The 23,607-nt window shown below is 42.1% G+C and overlaps 3 protein-coding genes across 6 annotated transcripts in view; all 3 read right to left on the bottom strand.

The window, feature by feature from the left end:
* Positions 1-676: 676 nt before the first annotated feature.
* oaz1a (ornithine decarboxylase antizyme 1a) lies at positions 677-6,647 on the bottom strand. The gene is given in 6 exon segments (XM_012864830.3): positions 677-1,279; positions 1,737-1,822; positions 2,639-2,814; positions 2,896-2,982; positions 2,984-3,050; positions 6,465-6,647. Coding segments are annotated over 6 exon segments (660 nt in total). The 5' UTR covers positions 6,578-6,647; the 3' UTR covers positions 677-1,148.
* Positions 6,648-11,354: 4,707 nt separating this feature from the next.
* Positions 11,355-14,861, bottom strand: amh (anti-Mullerian hormone). The gene is made up of 7 exons (XM_036141335.1): positions 14,667-14,861; positions 14,345-14,563; positions 14,082-14,251; positions 12,830-12,941; positions 12,656-12,755; positions 12,131-12,558; positions 11,355-12,044 (listed from the first exon to the last, which is right to left on the bottom strand). Exons 1-7 carry the CDS (start codon positions 14,713-14,715, stop codon positions 11,644-11,646), a joined length of 1,479 nt encoding a protein of 492 aa, XP_035997228.1. The 5' UTR covers positions 14,716-14,861; the 3' UTR covers positions 11,355-11,643.
* A 2,925-nt stretch (positions 14,862-17,786) lies between these two features.
* dot1l (DOT1-like histone H3K79 methyltransferase) overlaps positions 17,787-23,607 on the bottom strand; it is a 43,827-nt gene continuing 38,006 nt past the window's right edge. For all 4 annotated transcript variants that reach the window (XM_036141332.1, XM_036141331.1, XM_036141334.1 and 1 more), the window contains one exon: positions 17,787-21,689. Coding sequence is in view for 1 of the 4 variants with exons in the window: in XM_036141334.1 (XP_035997227.1) it covers positions 21,682-21,689 (8 nt within the window). In the remaining 3 variants the exon portion in view is untranslated. The remainder of the gene's footprint in view (positions 21,690-23,607) is intronic.

Raw genomic sequence — 23,607 nt, 5'->3', positions numbered from 1 at the left:
AGCAGAGACAGGGACTAAAATCACCTGGTTAAGAACAGGGTGAAGGAAAACCAAGCAGGGTTTTTAACTTTCATGAAGCCGGATTATCCACCTCTGCTTAAACTAGATCAACCAAACGAAACCTGTCGGATAGTTAGTCCACAATGCCTAAAAGCCAGGTCTCTGGCAGGAGGAGGGGGTTAAATTAACTCTACCGCTTTTGAAATGAGGGTTAAACACCCAGCTAGGACTTTGCTGATGGCTACATAAGGTGTTTGATTAAGTTTTACGATGCTAAAGGACTTTGTAGTACGTAAATACAAACGCCTGCATGTATATTTTGACCGTCTGGATTACAGACCATTAAAACTTGTATTTTTTAAAATGATTGTATAATCATGTCACGCTCACAAAAATAACCTTTCAAACAAATCATTAAGCTCAAGTCCATAAGGGTAAACGTATGATCCGCCCTGTAAAGTGCAAATAAATAAGGCCAGGTTGAAATATTATAGCTTTTTGTGCCACTTTCACTCCCAAATTCGTTTCATATACAATACAACGTCTAAACCGTCTTCCTTCGTCCAATTTTCCATTACAAAAGTGCAGTATTCATTTTAAACTTCCCCCGCTGCATTGTCTCAAAACCTTGATTCTTTAAAGCTTTCCCGCCATGAATGAGAAGACCACACGGTTGTAAGGTGAGCACTTTTATTTAGTTACAACATGCAGATCTCTACTGAGTGGATCAAAACAAATTAAAACCATGCACACGTTAAAAAAAAATTATCAACAGGAAAAAAAAAAAATCAACCGATAATTACTATGAAAACATCTACTTTACATGAGTACGATTTCAATTAATCTTAAATATACTGTGGTCAGGATTCAGGGGGCGGGATGAACAAGAACATGGTGGATATAATGGCGGGGAGGATGTAACGCCCGGGTATCATGCAGGCTTCTGCTTTACATTCCTGCTCTATTAAACATCTTAACTCTCGTGCAACTCTTAATGAAACACAGCACGCAGTACGGAAGGGGGAAAACAGCCTTAAAACAGGAAACCTCAGTCACACCCAACGACTAGAATATATTCATTTTCAGAACTGATGTGTCGGCATTGATTGAAGTAAGGAACAAAACATTTGTAACTGCTCAGCGTCATTTTATTCGTCATCGGAGGAGTCTCGCTCGATGCTGTAAGCCATGAAGAAAGCGTCAGGTCGGGGGGGGACGAGAGGATGACCCGGTCGAACAATCTCAAAGCCCAGGAAACTGAACGTACGCAGCAAGGATGCTGAGGAGAGACGGCACGGGAAGAAACGCTCGTTAGCAGACGTCACAGCGCTGATTATGACAACATACCGTTACTCTGTGAATTTGGCGTACGGTACAAGTTACGTTTAGATATACATTTAATTCATCTAGAACATTTCCTGACCTCCTTTACTGAGCAGCTAATTTGCTCAGTGTGGAGAAGCACTGAAGGATGTGGATTTACTGGACCTGTTCTATATTTACTCAAGAAAAACTAAGCAGGCTTTTATTCAAACAGAAAACATTTCATTAGAAACAATAAGTTACATCTACGAAATAAATGTGTTTAAAATGTAAAGGAAACATGTTCTAGTCTCACAGTCCAGTATAAAATTATGAATTTTTTTTTTTTAGAGTGGTTCTAGCACTGCAGGATAAATTGGTTTCTTATTAAACTAGTTGTTGGTTAAACCAACAGCACGCGCACATGAGCTCACCTCTGTCGTCACGGTTCTTGTGAAAGCAGATGAAAACGTGGTCAGCTTGCAGCTGTTCTTCTGCAAATTCCAGCAAAAGTGCAAAACTGTAGAAGGAAAAAAAAAAAAAAAATCAGAGGAAACAGAAATAATTCAGGACCAGGATGAACCTCGAGGTGTCACAGTGTTCCTTACGTGGGGTTATCAGACAAACATCAAGCCAGTCTGGTGTAGGTCTGGACAATAATTCAATAATAATATATATCGATCGATAGATGTATATCAATGATAGGAAAAAAGGAATCATTAAAAAGTTCAATAGAATAACAGTTTTCCCTACTTTTGCATTCCAGCCTATCATGTAGGTTAATATTAATCAAAACATCCTCCCAACCAATCACAACGTAGACCCAGGAACGCTCCGTCACTAAGCTCCGCCCCCTTCAGAGAGTTAAGAGAGCACACGTTCTTTTTTTCTTTTCTTTTTTTTAAACTTGTAGTTTTGGTAAAAAGTTGGTTGAATAAAAGGTTGAATTTGAATTCAGTGTTTTTGTTTTCTGTGTCTAAAAATATGTCACTAAGCAACAGCATAAAACGCCCAGGGCTGCACTTAAAAGGCATGTTTTGAATTTGTTGATAATTATCAATATTAATCGATATGATTTCTATTTTATCGATATGCTTTTCTCCCATATCGTCCAGCCCTAGTCGAGTGAATTATTTCTTTGCTCATAAACGATTTCAGATATTAGCATGTTAACAGAAAACTGTCAGATTTTGATCCCAGACTAAAACAACAAAAGCTATCAGTTTAAACTTAAATTATGGCTGTTTTCTTAAATAAATGTTCTGAAAAAAGTCTCGTCTCACTGAACCATTTCCTTTAAAGCTGCAAAGAAATAAGGATTTTTTTTCCTCCTCACCTGTCTTTGCTGCCCTCGGGCAAGGCTCCAGAGGGGATTTCAACATAAAGGTTCCCCCCTTTCAGCGCAGCCCTCCAGACACAATGTTTGCCTTCGGTCCGGCGCGGCTCAAAGAGCAAGAAACGCACTCTGCTGTTCGCAGGGGGAGGCTCTTCAAGAACCAACAAATGAGCATCCTACGGAGAAACAAAAGGTCAGACGCCACAGAAAACAAGCCTGCCAGGGAACGACAAACACAAAAAGCCGTCTTTACGCACAGAGTAGAATAGCTTAGCTGAAAGATTGCGATCCCGCTGGTCATTCCCTCGCCCACCTGGGATCTTCAGGGGTGGGAGAGGGGCATCAGGAGCACCACAGAGGCCCCGGACACGGGTTACTGCAACAGCGGGAGCACCTCCTGGGACTGGAGATGCTGGAAAAGGAGACGGACGCACACAGAGACGGAGCCATTTTAGACCGAGTGCTCACACCAGACGCTCTGCTACCAAAACCAAACCTGCAATAATCAACAGGATTGGTGTTGGTTGCACAGCGGGGACATTTATGACTACCAGTCAAACATTTGCTCAGCATAAGTTAATAAAACACCAACCAAAACGTGGTTGGGGGGGGGGGGGCAGAGGTCAATCAGTAACTGTCCTGTTCTTGCAGACATTTCTATATGTTGACTCATGAAATCTGATACAAGCGCATCAGCATAGCAGACAGGAAGCTGGTTTATGTTAGAACGCCACATCTCTGCCGAGTAAAACTAAAAAAAAGCCCCGTTAAGCGTGTCAGCTAAACTGCAAAGTCTAAACTTATTTGTTATAGCCCAGAGTGACCTTTATCCCCCATCGACACTGTTGTCATGCTCAGCCAGCTGCAAGCCCACAATCAGGGCTGCTGCACAATTTTAGAATTCAACACCAGACTTTTGAATTTTTGGAGGTTTTTTTTTTTTGTTAAACTTTACATTTCAGTATTGTTTTAATGCTTTTTAGCTTGGGACCCATTTGTGTCTGAACTAATAACACAATGTGCGTTGTGGGCAGTCAAAGATGAAGGATGCAATCTAAATCTAAATCTTTAACCCTTGTTTTTTTTATTGATTTTTTTTATCCTTAAGGAAATAAAAAGAAAAAGTCAGGAAACTAACATTTTCCCACATTTGATTTTCTGTTTTTCCCACTTATCCAGACATGGAAACCTATCAAGGCAAACACCAACGCCACCAAGCCAACAGTATTTTTGCCATTTTTTCCTCCCCTACGTTCACCTTATTCCACTTTATGCAGTGGAGGAGGCCCTGCTAATCTAATCGTTGGCCTACTTTATCCCCCCCCCCCCGACTAAAACAGGTCACTCCAGTTTTTCAACGCAAGAAAGAAAAAAAAATAGAGGAAAAAAAGAAACGTTCTCTTCTTTAAATTCAGAACTCCAGGTAATTTAAAAGATTAGTGCTTGTGTGTCGCCACATGCTTCTCTCACTGTTTGTGACGATTAGGTTGTGTCTCTGCTAGGAACAGCTAGCAGTACCAGAAAGACGCTCTCTGGCGCAAATGTCACTGCTGCGCTCCATCTGGAGCTTATAAGGTACAGAAACCAGCTTAAAATGTAATTATGTCTTTTTAAAAAATATTAGACAAAGCCGTTTTACAGAAAGGGATCGTTCCAACAAGCAGTGAGACGTCACCGTTGGCTCTAATAAATAGTTATGATCTGGTCTGGAAAGAAATATTCTCGATGCTTTTCTCATATCTCCCTCTGCACGGCCCTTTGACTTGGACAAGACGGGTTTACTGAACTAAAAAGAAATGTATTGTGCTTTTGTAGCCGAGACTCAAGCACAACAGCAAACATCCATTCCCGACACATTTAGGTTGTTCCCCCCATTAAACAACTGATCGCTTTGTTTTTACAATAACCTTGTCCATAAATGATTTATTTATCGTTTATCTGCAAGACACAAAACTCAAGAGATGTAAAACTGAACAAAATACATTTATTTGAGAAGAAAAACAGTAAATATAAATCTTTGACACTTCCTTTTTCATTGAGATATTTTTTATCCTTAAGGAAATAAAAAGAAAAAGTCAGGAAACTAACATTTTCCCACATTTCATTTTCTGTTTTCCCCACTTATCCAGACATGGAAACCTATCAAGGCAAAAAAAAATAATAATAATAATAAAATGAAATGGAATTTGGGGAAAAAATTAAGCCAAATCTACCTATTTATAGCTTGTAAATAGAAAATCGCTCAAGAACAACAACAAAAAAAGCGTTGATCTGTGCAGGCTAAACGACACAACAGCAATTCTTCACTCAAACATGTGAACATAAGACCGTACCGAACCCCAACCTCGCTCCAGGCCAACGGACCAGCAGCTATTAAACCATTCTTTAGGGCCCATAAAAGGAGGCAGGATTGTAAAATTACAGCTGTAATTTCATCATCTGAGACATAACCCTTCATAAATCCTTGTTCATTTAATATCACTTGACAGCGACCAACACCTCTGTAGAGACCTGTTAACGCAGTCTACAGGATTCTGCAGCAGGAACGGACACAGGGAAAGAAAACTGGCCCAAGTTAACAGGACAACAACGACAGTCCTGTGACACAGGCGCAAACGTACGCCGTGTATCATTAGGCGCCTCACAGGCCCCCACGCCACCCCCTTTCGCAATGCAGTGGAAATTTCCTTCCAGAGCTTTACAGGACGTCAGAACTGGAAAGACTGCATGAATAAAAGCCTGTCAGAACACGACCCGAGTAACAACGCCTGAATGCAGAACGAGAAAGATTTAGCCAAAACCACGAATCCTGCTGCCAGACTTAAAAAAAAACACCAGAAGCTCATTAATGTTTTCACTTAACGTGATCCACAGCCAGGTGGATATCGATCCCTCAGACTGAGCAGGAGGGGACGGGTTGCTAAAAATGATCATTATTAACTCCATCGCCTGATTTACCAGATGCAAATCCAATCTGATTGAACAAATGTGATTTAAAAGAAATGGGCAAACACTTGTTAGCGTGTGAGTCAAGGTTTGGGAGGAGGGGGGAGGCACGGATTATCACGACGTTGGTTGGCATAAAACTAACATTACAAAACGTATTAAAAGAAGCAAAATCGTCGCTGTATTTTCGGAATAACGACGCGCGACGCCGTGTGGAAAAAAACACGCAATCAAACGATGTTTTTCTGCGCCAACAACCTAGAATAAAACACACCATTTTCATGACAGCGACAAAAAAAACAACAACACCGATGACATAACCCAATTAAACGTTAGCTAAAGTTGGCAAAAAAAACGAATTATACCCGCATCAAAGATACAACTAAAGTATATTAACGTCATATTAGCGTTAAACGTTTATATCTGACTTATTTTAAATCAAATCACAGCTAATTTTGCTCCAAACAGCCACCATAGTTAGCATACTTAGCATCGAGCTAACACATCTCAGTTGCGTTTCACATATTAGCCTATCGGTTAGCATTAGCTTGCTAATAGGAGCGTGACTGTCAACAACGTTACGTGACTTCTGTCTAATTGCTGGCTACCAATGTACAGTATGTGCTCAAAAATTGTAACGGGAGCGCGTTCGAGTACACATAGTTATTTTACACACTTATAATGAATAAAAAAAAATGCCCGACAACTTTTTATGAAGGCAAACGAGCGTGTCAAATCGTGTTATTGTGAACAACATATATGTCTTGTACCAATGGTTCCAGTAAATAGACAGCGCACCTTGCTTAGGCCGCAGCTTAAAGACTTAGCATTTAGCTTGTTTTGTTTTTTTTTATGTATATAACAGCTGACACTGACATACCTCTCAGGTTTATTACTGGACTGCTCAATGACAGGCATCTCGGTTAAGTTTCTTTCTTTTTCTCTTACAAAACAATGACTATTCAAAATCGTCTGTAGGTTGGATTTAACCATCCGGCCAGCGTCCGCCACAGGCTGCTCGCTCCGTCCTCCTCCTCGTCGGCTTGTGCCAGAGTCAAGGCTGCGAGCTGCGCTCATCAACCAGGGGCGTGTCCCGCTCCTCGTGACGTACGCGGACCAAACAAACAAATCAATAACGCTTTTCAGACTTTTTGCTTGTTTATTGTGTATTTGTTTTGTAGCGTCTGAATATATGTGTGTGATTTAATAGCATCAAGAATGTCGACGTAATCATAATGACATTTTGGTGAGGCACCAGCTCAGAAAGCACATAGATTACGGTACACAACACTCACACAACGAAGTATATTTTCACTTTTATTTCCTTTTTTAATTGCACCAACACTTCCTGAGCAGATTAAAGCGACCAAATTGTCCGCAGCTATTATTTATAGTAAATAAAATTCAGCTTTTACACTGTTGAACCATTGGATTTGATTAAGGATTGGGTCATTTTGGATTTAGATGAATTAATAAAACTGCCACTAGTTCTCAAGGTTGCATTTAAAGGTTGCACGTAATGGATTGGTCCACTGTGTCACTATGTCCACACAGTAAAATATGGATAATCTGTGGGGGGAAATAAAACCGCTCTGGGTCCTCCCAGGGGGCCTACTGCCATTTGAAGCAATATACAGCTCCCGGTCAGAAACAACCAATCAGAGCTTGACATTCGTCCTGCCTCTGATTGGTTGCTAGCAGTTTCAATTACATCTGCTCATGTTGGCATGACACTTAAACAAATAAAACTAAACCACATACACTGCACCGGTAATATATGTGCAATGCGCATCCAAACTTCCAAAGCTCAGGTTGAAGGCAAGTAGGCAAAATAATGTCGCAGAAAATGACAAATCCTTCAGGGCGGGGGAAAAGAAAGAGGAAGAAGATTTTAAAAAGCCAATATAACGGCATGTTATATATATTACATAGTCTTGGTAATGTAATGTTTTGAAAGAGATTTGTGTGGCTGTTAACAGAAAATTAGCTTTAACAAAAGGCAAATATCTGATAGTTGAAACCTGCAACAGCTTAGCTGCACGTAATATTGCATAATGCGGGTCTGGATATGGTGGAATATGGTGATGGGCGAATGTTAGGTCTGTTTTCTTCTTTTGTTGTCATCATGTACCTGATTATTTCTCCTGTTTCACTGAAGTTGTCATACCACAGACATCTGGTGAGCAGGGGCCCTTTACTTCAACTATACCTTTGTTTGAATAACTTGAATGAATGGCTTTTACAAGCCCACTTTGTAGCACATTACAAATGTATTCTGTTTAGCATGGTTTTGAATCACTACCCAGAGACTGTTTTGAAAGCAGGGTTGGGTCCACGCATTCATTAATCTTGGCAAGTTTTTTGGAAGAAATCGCAACCGACATCCCATTCAAATAGCTGAGAATACACTAGAAATTATTTTTACTGATCCCCTTTCTACAAAAATAAGACTACCTTGGGTTTTTTTTTTTTTCATCATAATATTGTGACTTTAGTTTGTGGTTGAAAAGGTAAAAATAGAAAATTGCACACATGGTGAAAACACAGAGGTGGCAGGATCGTGCTCTGGGGATTCTCCTCTCAGTCAGGTAAAGGGAAACTGGTGAGAGTTGATGGGAAGATGGATGAGGCAAAATACAGAGACATTTTACAGGCTGCCAAAGGGTTTAGACCGAGGCTCACCTTCCTGCAGGCGTAAGAGCCTAATACAGCTAGAGCTGCAAAGAAATGGTCCAGATTAAATCATATCCATGTGCAAGACTGGCCTAGTCAAAGCCCAGACCTGAATCCAGCTGAGAGTTTGTGGCGAGACTGAGAACTGCAGTTGCTTGTTTGCTTATTACGTAAAACCCCCAATGAAAAACATGCAAGTTTATGGCCATAACATGATAAAATAAAGTGGTATGAATATTTTTTGCAAGGCGCTGTATGCGACTGCTGCTGCTAGCAGGCTCTCTCCAACTGCTGGTGAGAATTAGTGAGCCCTATCAATGTCCTTTTCCTTTTTTTTCCCCTGCGCTGTCATCTGTTCCTGTCAATCAAGAAGCTCGGGAACATGGTCGCAGTGTGACACTGCTGCCGTACTGGACCCAAGACAGAAAACACAACTTTCCTGCAACCTCACATCTTTGTGAGGAGCAACTCAGGTACGTTTATTTTCTTTTTGCGTGATAGATAACAAACCCGTGAGCATCTGCAGCACATTTCAAGAGCTCCATGTGTCTGTAGGCGCTGATTTAGACCGTTCATGTTAAACTACGGGGCGCAGGGTTTATCAAAAGAAAACATAAAGTCGAACTTTGTTATTCAGATTCTTCAGCTCCACTTCAGATCCAGATTTCCTCCCAATCCTCAGAGTTCAGGAGCCAGGCTCGGAGCAAACACAGAAAACATCAGGAGTAAGACTGAAGTCCACCATAGACAACCATCTGGGACGCCGCTGCAAATCCTTTTGACACGTTTCCATCTTTCCACAGTGTCTTATGAGCGCATTCTGTCCATAGAAAATTTGAATGATGTTCCAAATCCTTGGAAAGGGTTCACCATGAACCGCTGTTTAGTGGTGGCCCTGGTCGTGCTGCTGGTGAGCTCAGGAGTAGAGGAAGTTCATGGTGAGTGCTCTGCCACAATAACAGGTACTGTATTGGATTACTTTAAACACTACGGACGGTAGCTTTTGTCTTATCTTTAACTCTTGGTGCCCGGTTCATGTCAGCAGACTTGAAGGTGTTTTTTTGTTTGTCTGTTTTAGAAGCTCTGGATTATTTTGTGGAGGAGACGGGTATAAGTTCCTTCGTTGGCTGGGTCCAGACAGGTTCTCTACCTCAGGTAGGATCTGTTTTTTTTCCAATACTTTAATGTAAAGTTCATCAGGAAATATGTTGAAAGGTGCATTAAAGTTGCTAAAGTATTCTTGTAGTAACTTGGAGTTTTCACATAGTTATAAAAATCTACTCCAGACTGCTCCTTTTTATCTAACTCCACTCGTCCAAACAACATTATTCAGGTTTAATCCATCAACAGATGCATTTTATGCAAAGCCGGCACCTGTAAGTGAATTATTTTCATCCTGCTGATGGTTTACACCTCAGCCGTAAATTACTTTCAGCTTACATGTTACGGTCCCAATGGGTGTGAAAAGTTTTCACACCCGTTGAGCTTGTTGACATTTTGTTATGTTATAGCCTCCCATTTCACTTTGCTTTGTTGTTGTTTTTTTGTTTAGTTTTTTTTTTTTTTTTTGCAACAGACCAACACAAATTTGTGTATAGTTGTAAAATCAAATTAATTTGATGCATCTTATTGCACAATTCTTCACAAAGCATGCCTGCATCTGGACTCTCTCTTTCATTCCTGGTTAAATTCCAGTGCAGCTGATCATTTTTAAATAATGGGGAATGTACTTGTACTGGCCAACATGAGCCACAATTATGTTATACAGTATAACAGTCATATGCAAAAAAAGTAGAATTATTTTTCTTTAAAGTTCATTTATTTCAGTAACTCAGTTCACTAAGTGAAACACATTATTTAGACTAATTACACACAGACTGATGTTTTAAGCCTTTATTTTTGTTAATTATGAGCAATTTCTGCTTACAGCTTAAAACATTGACATTTAAGATTAGAATGTTACACAGACTAACAAACCACACCCAAAACTCTCCTAGCTAGTTAATAAACCTCACCTGTGTGTAACATGGTGTTCAGACCCGTGTCCAAAACACAATATACAGCTAAAAGACTTGAGACTGATGTGGAGAGTCACCTTCCAGCAGCACTAAACGCATATTTCTGCATTAGCACGTTCTAAACCTAGATTTTTTGAAAATCAGAGGCAAATAATAATAATAATAATAATAATAATAATGTTTGTAGACACTTCAAATTTGATTGAGCTTGTGTTAAGAAGAATTGCTAAAAAGGTATGGATAAAAATTACAGCCTTGAGATTTGCAAAGCTACCAACACACAAAAGACTTGCAGCTTTTCAAATCATTATCCTTCCCCTCCATAATTATACACTATTTTGCTTTGTTATTAAAAAACAATATATATATTTTATTAGTTTCTATTAATTTTTATAAAATGGGAAAAAGCTCACAGGGTATAATCACTTTTTGTAACTTTATCACAAGTGTGTTATAGGATAAAACAGCAAAGTTACACCCATTTCAAGATGCTAACTTACATCATAACTCAATAGCTGATTCTTTGACAAAGCAAAAAGGCGTGTCTGTTCATAAAAACTATAAACGCTCTTGAAGTTCATAACAGAAAATGATGGTGCTGCTGTCTCAGAAAAGGTTTTGAAGACAGTGGGGTGCGGGGTCCACTGGCCACCCCTATAAACCTGGGCACTAATCAAACTTTAATGCATATTAAAAAAGGCTGGAAGGCAACTTCATAGTGAGTCATTAGTGAATGCCGTTCGCACCCCCATATATCTGACAGTATAGTAAAACTGAAATTCTGCTATAGCTTGTAATTCAGTGTTCTTGAGGCACGCCTGTCTGGAGATCATTTTCATTTAGTATATTTTATTATATATATATTAATATTTTATATGCAGCTGTGAAACTGTCTTGCAGTTAAGACCGTATGTTTTTTGCTGTTTTCCTGCCCTCAGTTTTCGATATGGGACAGCGTCACGAGTTGGTGGGGAGCCGAAGAACTCGGGGTGATACGGAGAAGGAAAAAGCCGATCGGCAGGAAAGTGATCCTGAAACCGAAAGCTAAAGAGTGAAAAAAAAAAGGAATAAGAAGCTAATTAGAAGATTTCTTTCATCGGATTCCTGAATAAATCACAACAAAAGTAGACTGGCTTTGCTTGTGTCTATTTTATTATATTGTGAGTGCAGGAAATGTGACATGGAGAATAAGTATTTATCACCGATGCTTTCGATTGAGACAAAAATAACTAATCTAACATGCATCAGGTTATGTGAAAGTAAAATCTATAGAAATCTACTGAAACAATGTGCATTCACTGTTAATCTAGAAGAAGTTAACCCTCTCCCCTCCTCTGGAGAACGGAGCTCAGCCGCTCTGAAACTCGTTCAGCGGCAGCCGCACTCCTTGGCCACCATGTCCGGCTTGACGGTGAGGAAGGTGCTCTTTTCGTCGCAGTCTATCACCTCCATGGGGTCGTAGGCCACGGGCACGCAGCAGGGCGCCCGCTCGTTCACGTTGCCCGCCTCTATGTAGGAGTTGACCAGGACGGCGTGGTTGTTGCCGTTGGTCAAGGGGAAGGCGCACGAGCCGCGGCAGTTGCCGATGTCGCCCTCCTTGGGGACCAGGAAGAAACTCTCGAACAGGACGGTGAGGCTCCCCAGCCCGCAGATGGGTTCGCTGGTTGAGGGGCCAGACCTGGTGGCCCTCAGCCTTCTCTGTATGTTGTACGTACGGGTGACCGTCTGCAGGGCCTTCAGGAGCAGGAAGCCGTTGTACTGGCTCTCGCCTGTGTGAAGCAGAAAGGAGGATACCGGTTTGTTTCGGCATGCTTCGACAACACGGTTCCCCGGCTCGCGCTTCTCTTCCACGCACCTTCTGCAGCCGGGCCCTGCCCCTGAAAACCGCTGAGCTCTCTGAGCCTCCCCAGCTTCTCTGAGGCGCTTCGGGGCACCGCTTCCTGCCTTATCAGCTCCCTGATCTGCTGCTCGTTCTTCTCCAGCCTCTGCCCCATCTCCTCCAGCAGAGCCGGGGAGAGGGCCAGCTGTCCGGGACGCGCCGGGAAGCTGGAGCTCCAGCCGGGGAAGGAAAAGACGGTGGGGGCCGAGGAGTTGATGCTTCCCGCCAGCAGGGTCTCGCTGGTGGACGGGTCAAGAGCCAGGGGAGGGAGGGACTGCAGGGAGTCGAGTCGCAAAGGAGGGGTGTCACTGCGGTGCTGCGGCAGGACGGCGTCCAGGAATCGCCTCAGCTCACAGAGGAAGGAGCGGGAGGGCGTCTGCAAGGAGGCCACTGATGAACCTGACCTGTTTATGTGTTTGGGTCAGAGAGATCACTGAGAACTGATCACTCAGAACATCATCATTAAAAAAAAAATAATAATAATGTGAAACTCAAACCAACCTGCCATTGGTTCCTGTTTCTACAGAGAAAAGCAGAAGTGGAGTCATGCGGACGTCGCTTCCTGATTTCCCACCAATGAGGACGTCTTTCAGGTTTTGCTCTGCATGACAGGAAACACGCAGAGGTCGGACACGACACGCGACACAGAGAGTAAAGAGGAATAACAGATCTTACTCGTGTTTGGGGATTTTGCCTGGACAGAAATCTCCCATCTCTGATCAGCGTTTCCTTCTGATGGTTTTCCTGTCAGCAGTATGTACAGCGTTCCCTCTGAAGCGCAGGCAGACTGGGAAACAAAACTCGTGGTCACGACACAGCGAAACCCGCAACTTTGAGGCAGACAGGGGCAATGAATTCAGCAAACAACGGCATAAATCACTGCCGGCCTGAGGAATAACCAAGCAAAGCTGCTGCTCTGCTCGCTTTCAAGGCTCGTGAATAACAACCTAAACAGAATTTGTTTTCTTAATTAAACCGACAAGCATACACGCTGTGCTGAGGAAAATATTAATCTAATAGTAATTAGAGAATTTAATGTTGCCCTCGAATCGGTTTTCTGATGCGTCTCTGCAGGAGGAACATTTCTGCAAACTAGTTAACATAAAAAGTCACTTTTTCGGTTTGCTTATAAGGAAAAGCAGTTTAAATGGTTTACAAAGACGGCATTGAAACGCTGCACACCGGACACGACTGGCCTGACTTTAAACTAGCACTGCAGACAAAAACATCCGGCCTCTGTTTTTTAATGCTGTCGTTTTATTATATATCACGATGGTCTAGAATAGATCACAGGTGTCAAACTCAAGGCCCGCGGGCCGAATCCGGCCCATCAAGAAAAATTACCCGACCCTCAAGAGCCAAAAAAAAAGGCATATCATGTCATAAAGTAGAGGTATATATCCTTTTAAAGTGTATAAAGTGGCTAAAACTGTGCCTCCTGTAAGTCTAACTCACTCAATATCAACTATTTTTTGCAGATAAACTATATAAATGGTGCCTAAGGGTGTTACTTTTATGTTACTGTGCATTTTTTATACTACTATGTGAACTAGAATGAAATTATGAAATGAAAATTATCGTCTCTACGCATGCAACCGGCCCTTTTAATGACTTCATGACGCCAAAGTGGCCCCATATAGAAATGAGTTTGACACCCTTGGTCTAGATAAATGTACCGTGTACCTAAGTCACTGTAACTGTTGGCTTCCCGGTGAACCGTGGGTTAATTGAACAGCTTATACAAAATTAAAACTGGAGTTGTTCGAGGTGCCGTTGTGGGTGATCTGTTCAACAGGAGGAGAAGCCTCATCAAATTATGCTTCATGCCCCAAATCCTCTGGGATCTGCCTCTGTATTGATGCTATTCATGATGTGCAAACTAGTATAGCATCTTTTTACAACAGAATAAGTTAGTTTTTTTCTGTACCTGTGTGTTTGGCTGAAGAGACAGACTGGAGAAAGTGACGTCCAGCTCTTCATCTGTGAGGGCCTTTTCGAACGCCAAGACCAGCACTGGTTTTAGCTTGAATAATGGGGACTGAGGGAGGTCAAAGGTTACCATGACAGCCTCCTGATCATCTTTTTCTGATACGAGCACTAAGAGAGAAAAGACATCATGCTTGAAGAATATAATAAAAAAAAAAAAAGAAGCTAGAAATGGTTAAAATCCCAGATTGTAAGCAGCAATACCTGCAGTAGGATGCAAAACCTCCACGCCTGCTCTGTTGTTCCTCCGGATTCCTGCACTGAGCTCTGTCAGGGCGGACTGGGATGAATTATCAGACTCCGTGCAGAGTCCAAACAAAGCCGTGCTGCTGTTCACGAGTTGACCATCTTCCCCCGTGGCATCGTGCAGCGCCACAGCCAAGTCGTCCACAAAGCAGGGCGCGTTCTGCAGCACCGTGGCGGCTGAATTACAGGGGCGCATCAATCAGAGGAGCCGCACAGCAGCCACACATAAATGCAAATAATAATCAGAACAACAACGCAAGCTCTACCATTACAGTCTAACCTGTGCCTGCAGGTCCAAGGCTGCTCCAGAACAGGACCAACGTCAACATCTTCCACCGTAGCTAGGAACACCTGTGTGGTCAAACGTCTCTCTGTCGCTTGTTTGGTTCTGGTCAAGCTCCGGCGGATGGGAGTCAACTCCTCCCACCTTTCCTTCTACACTAACAGAGGGGCTTTGCACCAACATGATAATTACAGAAAAAAAAAAAAAAAAAGATCTGTCCTTGATGATCTGAAATGTTTACTGCGCTGAAAGGGAAAGGACAGGTTGGCTGGCTTGTTGAACCTCCTTAACTTTGACAAATCAGAGTGAAAACAAGCATAAAGGGAGGATTTAATCTGAAACACAGACTTAATGGAACATTAGGAGTTGTTTTCGCATTTATTACCGCCGAGTGAGCACTACAGCTTCAAAAGCTAGTCTACCGTCCTCAGTGTTTATCAGACAACAGTACATTTTAAACACAACAAAGCTTAGATGAATTTTATAGAGTTTGTGACTCGATCAAACAACAGTAATAAAAAATTAAGATTCAATAATAGTGGATGAAAGTTTTCACTTGGTAGTTTTAAGAGTTGTGATTACAATATTCACTTTTATTAACAAGGAATTTGCTTTTCCTGTAGAAGATCCAGGGGGGAAAAAAAGTGAATTAAAAACAATTATGCATCATTTGGATAAATGTGCTGTAAAAGCTGACCGTGACACTGCCATTCAGGTTATGGGGGTCTCTTAAACTGCAGCAGACAGAGGAAACAGATTCCTCATAAAGATGTTACTCCCTTCAGGTTCTCACAGGTGCAGCCTTGTTGTGCAGACAGTCAAGGTCTCGGAGCGGTTCACCACTTCTGAATCCCAGGAGATAAAGCCACGGCTCATTCATCGCATCGCAGCTCTTTCACCACCGAGTGGTGGGAGAGAATGCTTCATTTTCTCAGAGCAACGTTTAATGTATCTGCGTGGGACTTTATCTGACGGTGGAGAATTGTTATGAAGTGGAAGCAAAATGATACATGGGTTATGTACGAGTTATTTGCTTTTTTTCCATAAACTGAAAAGTGTGGTGTGCATCTTTATTCAGCCCCAGTGAGTGAAATTTGCACAACCACCTTTCATCTAGAGACTAAAGGTTTTGCCCATTCCCCTTTGCAAAATAGATCAAACTCTGTGTTTGAACCGAACGTCGGTTTTCAATCTTTGTCACAGAGTCAGAATTTGATCCAGGCGTGGACATTAACTCAGACTGCATGTTTCAGGCCATTGTCCCACTGCAAGACCGTCCTCAAGTCTTTGGCAGGTTTTCATCCATCTTGCCATCACCTCTAAGCAGCTTCTCTCTCCCTGCTGGAGAATACCATCCCCACAGCACAGTGCTGCCATTAGGTTCATGGTGGGTTCAGGGTGAATTCCTCCACATGTAGCGTTTTGCATGAGAGCCGTCCATTTTCTACATTCCCTACAAGGCTTTTGACAAACATGGCTTCTTGTGATTTCCTTTTGCCACCAGATTTATTCTGGTGACAGCATCCTGAGCTATTGCTATAGTCAGGACATCAGGGTCTATTTTTCTCACTGCTGAGTTCTCCTACTGTTCCCCAATTTTGCATTGTTTGTTGTTATCTGCAACTTTTAACGTTTTGTTCTCTGTCTTTTTTTCTCTTTACAGTAGGTACACCTGGTCTGGCTGTGACATCATCTAGGGGGGCAGAATCGCAGATTATCCGCTATTACCATAAGCATAGAAAGGATTCCTAGATCAATGTGTGCTTTTTTGTATATCTGCTGTCTCTGTGGCAGATGACCGTTCATACTAAGCCTGGTTCTCCTGGAGATTTTCCTCCCTGTTAAAGGGGAGTTTTTCTCTCCACTGTTGCTTCATGCTTGCTCAGTATGAGGGATTGCTGCAAAGCCGTGGACAATGTAGACGACTCTCCCTGTAGCTCTATGCTTCTCCAGGAGTGAATGCTGCTTATTAAAACTTGATGCAATCTGGGTTTCCTTGGATAGGAAATGTTTTGACCAATCTGTATGATTTGATTGAATTTGACTTTGTAAAGTGCCTTGAGATGACGTGTTGTGAATTGGGCACTGTATAAATAAATCTGAATTGCACCTACAGTAGCTGTCCTATCAGCAGATTTTCCACCCAAGCTAGGGATCTCTGGTAGTCTCAGGATCTCTGCAGCTCCTCCTGCCTGTCAGTGTAGTTGGATGAGCTTGTTCTGGTAGCTTTGCAGTTGTGCAATATTGTTTCATCTGTAAATGATAAATGGGACAACGCTCCGGAATGTCCCAAAGCTTGAGACATTTGTTTCCTTCAAACTTTTCCACGACTTTGTCCCCGACCTGTCTGTTCTGTGATTTGACCAAACAGATTTACTAATCAGGGGACATCTGAGGGCAACTGGTCACAGTTATTTAGGGTTAAGGGAGGCTGGATACAAAAGCACCTCACGCTTTTTGGAATTTTGTTTTGAAAACCTTAATTTAATATAGTTGCATCTTGGATTTGACATTTTCCCACATTTGGGTGTTGAAGCTGGGAAACCTGTGTGTGAAACCAGCCAAAACCATCAAACTTAAATTGACAGTTATAATTGACTAGTTTACATTATAAGGTTAAATAATTTATTAATACTTAATGTTCTTTGTGCAGGTCTTGGATTTAAATAATGGTGTTAAATAGCCTCAAAGCTAGCAGAAACCCTACTTAGGTACTTAAATTACCAGTCAAATGTTTGAAACTTATCATTCAACGGTTTGCCTTTAATACTACCTCTGCAAACTCCTAGACGGTTAGAAAACCATCTCAGGTGACTTAACCTCATGAAACACATTGAGAGAAAGCCAAGTGACCAAAGCAGTAATCAAAACAAAGAAAAGGCTATAATATACAAGATGTTTTGAGTTTTTTCAGTTTTGTCTCCGATACATAATTCTATCCACTACTTTTCTGTCATAGTTTTCATGTCTCCACTGTGTATCTGCAATATAGGTCATAAAAAGAAGGAAAGGGCATTGAATGACAAAGATGAGTCCAAACTTAAGCCGATACTAAAACATGAACGAGTCTCTCCCAACAAATATCATACCCAAGATTAAATACACTGAACACCAAAATATGTCAATCATAGGAAACATTTTTTTATTCATAAACATAAAAGGCAGGAAGAAAAAAAAACACTAATTCCATTTGTTTAACATCATAGGATAGAAGCACCAACATCAAACAGTAACAATTGTTTCAGGAAAACCCCAGGGCCTTTTGGAAAGTAGGTTTGCCATTATTGCACCTCGAACTCGCCCCTGGCTTCACCGATCACAGGTCACCGCGCGCGCGCGCGCACACACACACGCGCCGCTTAGGCTGTAGCCGTCCACCGCTGCCGGTCCCGACAGTCAAAGGGACCCGGACAGAGGACTCTGAACCCTCCTTCGCGGTGACACACCTCCAGACAGAGGCATTTGTGAGATGAGGAAGATGTCGGAGCACATTTCATGGCTTTCCTGAGATCACGGCGACTGGTGGAGCTAGAGGGGGGCGACGCATGCGCCGGCGGGAGTCAGTCTGAGGATGTGTCGCAGACAGAATTTTTGCTTTAAAACATGCTCACTGAGTTATCTTAAGTCCTGAGCTCGGTATCTAGAGGGACTCCGCCATGCCACTTTTTTTTTTTTTTTTTATAAAACACGAGTTGATAGAAAACTGTTGGAAGGTTCCTGAGTTAAGACCTTTGGCAGGATTTAAAGTAAATGGCCTTGAGCGCAAAAACTCGCAGATCTTCCAGACGTACCGGGAGTATTGCTAAAAGGCTTTAATTTCAAATGACAACCCCCTAAAGCAAAACAAAAAACATTTAGTAACTACAAAATTGATTGAAAGCGATAACGAGCACATCTAACCTTTTATAGCACAAGCGTTTCTTAGTGGCGCATGCGTCAAATCGCCTCCGAGAGAAAAGCTCCACGAGTCGGACCGGAGCGTCAGAAAAGCCACCGAGTGAGCTCGGACTGAACATGTCTGACCCATGAGACCCTGCAGCGCAGCGGGAGAAGGGTTAGCATCTATCAAAAGCTGCAGCTCCTTCTCCGTTAAGGGAGGGAGAGCGCCGTGCTGTCCGTCTGATTAGTAGTAATAAAACCTGACAGGAATCTGCTTACACCATAAAAAGCATTACATGGAACCGCAGTTGTATCAAACACCAAGAATAGGGAGGGGGGAAAAAAAAAAATAAAATAAAATCCAAAAACAGCATCAACAATAATTACAAAATACCTCTCAGTGCTGGTAACAAATGGACTAGTATCTAACTACGTCTGAAAACGACTTTCCTCTCTTGGTTTAAAACACTCACAGGTGAGGAGAACGCTTGTTAAACACGGGGAAGGTGGACAGGTAAGGAGGCTGGACTATAAAGCTTTCAATATTACTCTCATCCTCCCTTTAGATATGCACTGGTAGGAGCGGTTACACAACACGATCACTTGACAAAAGCGTCAGGAAGATATCGCGAGACGAGTGTGTGGAGGGTAGAGAGAGAGAGAGAGAGAGAGGGAGACGCCGACGCGGCGTTTTATGCACCAAGTTAAGACCTAGTTGTAAAAACCGAACCGACGTTGCATTGAAAACATGAAGCACCATTTAAAAAAAAAAAAATGTTTCATCTTTTGCTGAATCTGGGTTCAAAACAAAAAGAGAAACAAAGAAGAGTTGAAAACACCTGATGAAAAGTGGTAACAGTTCTAGTGCTACAGCACCGGTGTGTGTGTGTTCAGGTATGAAAACACACGACTGGGAGTATCTATAGCTTCGTTAACGTCACACAGATTCAGGCGGTGCTGTGCTGCCGTGTTAAGGTCCCGAGGTGGTAATGCTTTGCTCAGCTTGGTTCAAGCCTCCTGTTTAAAAAAAAACAGGCTGAAAATAAGGGTCAGAATAGGAGCACCAAACATCCCTCATCACTATTTATTTATTTATATATGTATATATATATATATATATTTAACTATATACATATATATTTATTTACTTATATAGATGTATTGTAAATAGATACATACTTTATAAAAAACTTTGATGGTTGACAACAACAAAAAAGAAATATAAAAACAGTGTGTCTTATTCACTGAGAGATAAGAAGCTCACTTCTGAGAGAAAAACGCAGTCTATGTGTGGAAAAAACGTCCTTACTAGGAGAAACATCAACACCTATTTACTCAAAAAAAAAAAACCCGAGGCAGCTACTAGAGCGGCGTCATCTACTGCTGTACACTAGGCTAAAATCTGAGACGACAGCATTTTAAATACGAGAAAAGAAACGTCAGAAAAAAAAAAAAATCGGCCCGACGAATGTTCCTGTGTAGAGCACCAAGTATTCAAATTGTTTTGTTTGTTTTTTTTTCTTTTCTGATTTCAATTTACAATAAATAAGATCAGGCACAGTCCAAACGTAGCACCATTGTTTTCAGACTGTGAGTCAAGTACACACAACACACACACACACTATTGCATTCTACTTTGTCAACGCAATTCAAAGTGAAAAACAAACACCGAGGGAAAGAGGAGAGACGGTCAGCATAAATAATAATCTTCTAAATTATCCACAACTGTACAGTCGGAGAATGAATCACATTCACAGTACATACATTGTTTACAAACAAAAACAGAACAAAACAAAAAAAATGACATTGTTAACGAGCAAACATAAAGGTGTGAAGGGAGTCCAGTAGTTTCTTGTGTTTCCTGTGAATTTTAGTTTGCTTTGCCCAGTGTGTGAGGCCTCTGTTTGCCTTGGGTATGTGTGCGTGGCTGGATTCACTACGTGCAGCAACTAGAAATAGGGCAGAATTGAGCTTACGACCGGTTTAAAACCTCGGCTGCAGAAATTATTCCAAGTAGTAGTGTGACTTATCAAACTGACTTAGGAACAGAAATGTTAATAAATAGAGAAACTAGTTGAATTGTCTAGTTCTCACCTGCTTTGAAGCTACTCCCTAAACCTCAACTAAACTCTACAGCTTTAGCCCGCCGCTAGAGAGCAGCTACGTCAACACACAGCACCATTTCAGACGGGGGAATTTCATCTCATTTCATCTCATTTCATCTCAGCTAATGAAATTCAAACTTGGCTAATAATGAGAACCAATTTTCTTAAAAAAAAGGAATTGACTAAAATTGGAAGATCGTTTTAACGTTTCCAGGTGTTTTCCATGTTTGTCAAACATTAGCTGTATGATTAGGAGAACTGAACTGTAAAAAATGTCAATAATACCTCATTTCAATGGTCTAATTCATTCCAACTGAAGTGTAATTCATAATCAACGCATGAGGAAGTCAAAATGATCTTTTTTTTTGGTTTTCAAAACAACCATAACGGGGAGTCGATCAACCTGCTGAGACATCTGCATCATCCTGACACACAGTGCATCCTCGTGTTGTTTCGCGCTCTTTTAAAAAGATGCAACACGAGCTCAACGTCAGAGGGAGGAAAACAGGGAAGGGTGAACATGCATGCTGCGAGGCAGAGCTGCGTGATATATCTGAGCCCCGTTCAGTAAACTGCCTCTGTGTTGTGCATGTCTGAGTATAAACACACACATATGAAGTGAAGCTTTGGAAGGAAAGCGGCACCAGATCCGGCTCACATGATGTGTGCTTCAGGATGTAATTTGATGTTTTTTTTATCCCTTCCTTGTTCCCATAACAAGCAAATGATCCACAATCATATCTGAGATGAAACTGATAAAATGATTTCTCTCTCTCTCAGGGCTGACTTCCAGATCTTTTACATTTTTCATACTGACAACAAAACATTGACCTTGAAACTACAGGTTCTGCTGCGGGAGACCACAGGGGTCCTTAGTGTGAGCGCATGTCCCAGATTTTCCCCGTGAGAAGCCGGTCTTGGAGGCGGTTGGGTAGTGCAGACGGTCTCGAAGCACCAGTGACTGAGGAGTGTGCCTTGGTCCACATCTGGACATTTGCATAGTTTATTTGGTGTTGAGGTAGTTCTCATCAGTTACCTGAAACAGTGACAAGACAGGAAACCGGTCAGTCAGTCGCTCAGTCCACAAAACCCCCACCAGGGAAACCAGCAAACGCTTTGGAAAAGTTTTTGCACCCTTTCACCTCCCCTCCCATTTTGTCACGTTACAAACACACTTTAATACAGACTTTTGCAGTTTTTTGGTGAAAAAATGGTCTTGATAAATGCATCTTTTTCCCCCCACACTTTAAAGGCATACTATGCAACATTTTTCAGTTAATTAATATGTTCCATACCGTTTTGGATGATTAAATGATTAATTTCAGGTCGAACAAAGGTTTTCTCGGCCGCCCTGGTGGTCTGTGGGGGAAATATCGTACTTGTGATGGCGTACCGCGATCGAGCTATTTTTAGAAACGTAACGTCACGATGACGTCACATCACGTGGTACGCAGTAGGGCAAGCTTGAATAGTCCGCCGCTGTTTCGCTGTAAAAGAGACGTGCGTTAGCCTAGGTTTTCCTCGTTAAAACGACTGCTTTTTCCAAGTCTAAGACCATGGTTTTTAAACATTGTTGCTATGGAACGTGCAACAGCGACTCGAGTTACGCTGATCGGCCACATATGAAGGATGTTTTCTTCAAGACTGCCAAGGAGAAATGTGTACGCTTGGTACACCGGTGCGGTCGGCCTACACAACAGTTCAACCCGGAAAAAGTTACCAAATTCACCTACATATGTAGCAAGCATTTTATCAGAGGAAAGGGCCCAACCGAAGAACATCCTGACCCAATTCCAGCGACATCAAGTAGTGAACAGGTAAGAGTATTTTGGTGGCCAACATGTTAATAAAGTAGCGCCTGCTACCATGACAGCATATAGGCTATCATGGTAGCAGGCGCTAACATGATAGCCTGCTACCAGGATAGCTTACTCAAAAACATTTCAAATAAGACAAACATTAAACATATACCGATCCCTGGACGGTGATTACAAACAAAAAAAACGGCCGACGACACCATGACCGCCGCGCAGGAAAAAAAAACAACAAAGCTTACCGTTCGATCAACTCGGCCCGTTTTCAGGTTTTTTTTTAAGCCCTCGACACTCAAGCCATCGTTTGAGTTGAAGGTTGGTGTGTTCTTCGACAGTACGACCAGTAATACGTGCACCTGGAACATCGTCTGGCGAAAGTTTAACGGCTGTAAAGTCGGTCATATCGCTGTTTCTGTTGCGCGTCTAATAGCTGGTTGCTACGGGCGTTCTCTACCTGTATGTCCTACCTAAGCGGCAAAAGGGGCGTTGCTCTTGAGTCGGTGACGTCACGTGCGCGGTACGCTATTGCAGGAGCCCTCGGCCCGCACCCACAGGCTCAGAAGTCTGGTGCATCGCGAGAGTCGGTCTTGCTTTATGGCGAGAACTGCTACACGCCCCCAGTGAAAGGAATGCTAGTAGCTAGATTTGTGCAGTTATCATGGCGGAACCAGCAAGAAAACAGCGAAAGCCCATGTCGGAGCAGGCAAGAAAGAGGAAAATGGCTCTGGACAGAGAGAGGAGTCGTACACGGGTGAACATCGGGCAAGCTTTTTCTGAATGGCGAGAGCTAAAAGAAAAAGAAGGCTGCAAGGCTGACGCGGACCTCGCGTTTCTGCTGTTGCGATTGTAAGTAACATTAGAATGGTTTCTCTCTCTCTCTCTGTGTGCATGTTCATACTTTCACTGTGTTAGTCATTTTTTGTACTGCCGTTTTTTCCACTTTTCGTTGCGTTCGCCTGTCTGCTAAGCTCAAAACAACCAAAGCGCCTGGCTTGACGGAGAAACCAGAACAGCTGAGCATCTTTACGACAGTGCACTTTTACTTTCGCCCTCTGGGAGGAGCCTCTCTGGAAAATCAACCCCGGTTGCATAGTATACCTTTAAATATGAGTGACTTTGTTTTGGCCCATCACATAAAAT

The sequence above is a fragment of the Fundulus heteroclitus genome, chromosome 9, assembly GCF_011125445.2.
Source record: "Fundulus heteroclitus isolate FHET01 chromosome 9, MU-UCD_Fhet_4.1, whole genome shotgun sequence".
Classification (NCBI taxonomy): Eukaryota; Metazoa; Chordata; class Actinopteri; order Cyprinodontiformes; family Fundulidae; genus Fundulus; species Fundulus heteroclitus.
Note: the sequence above shows the minus strand (reverse complement) of the source record. Positions and strands in the feature narration are given on the sequence as shown.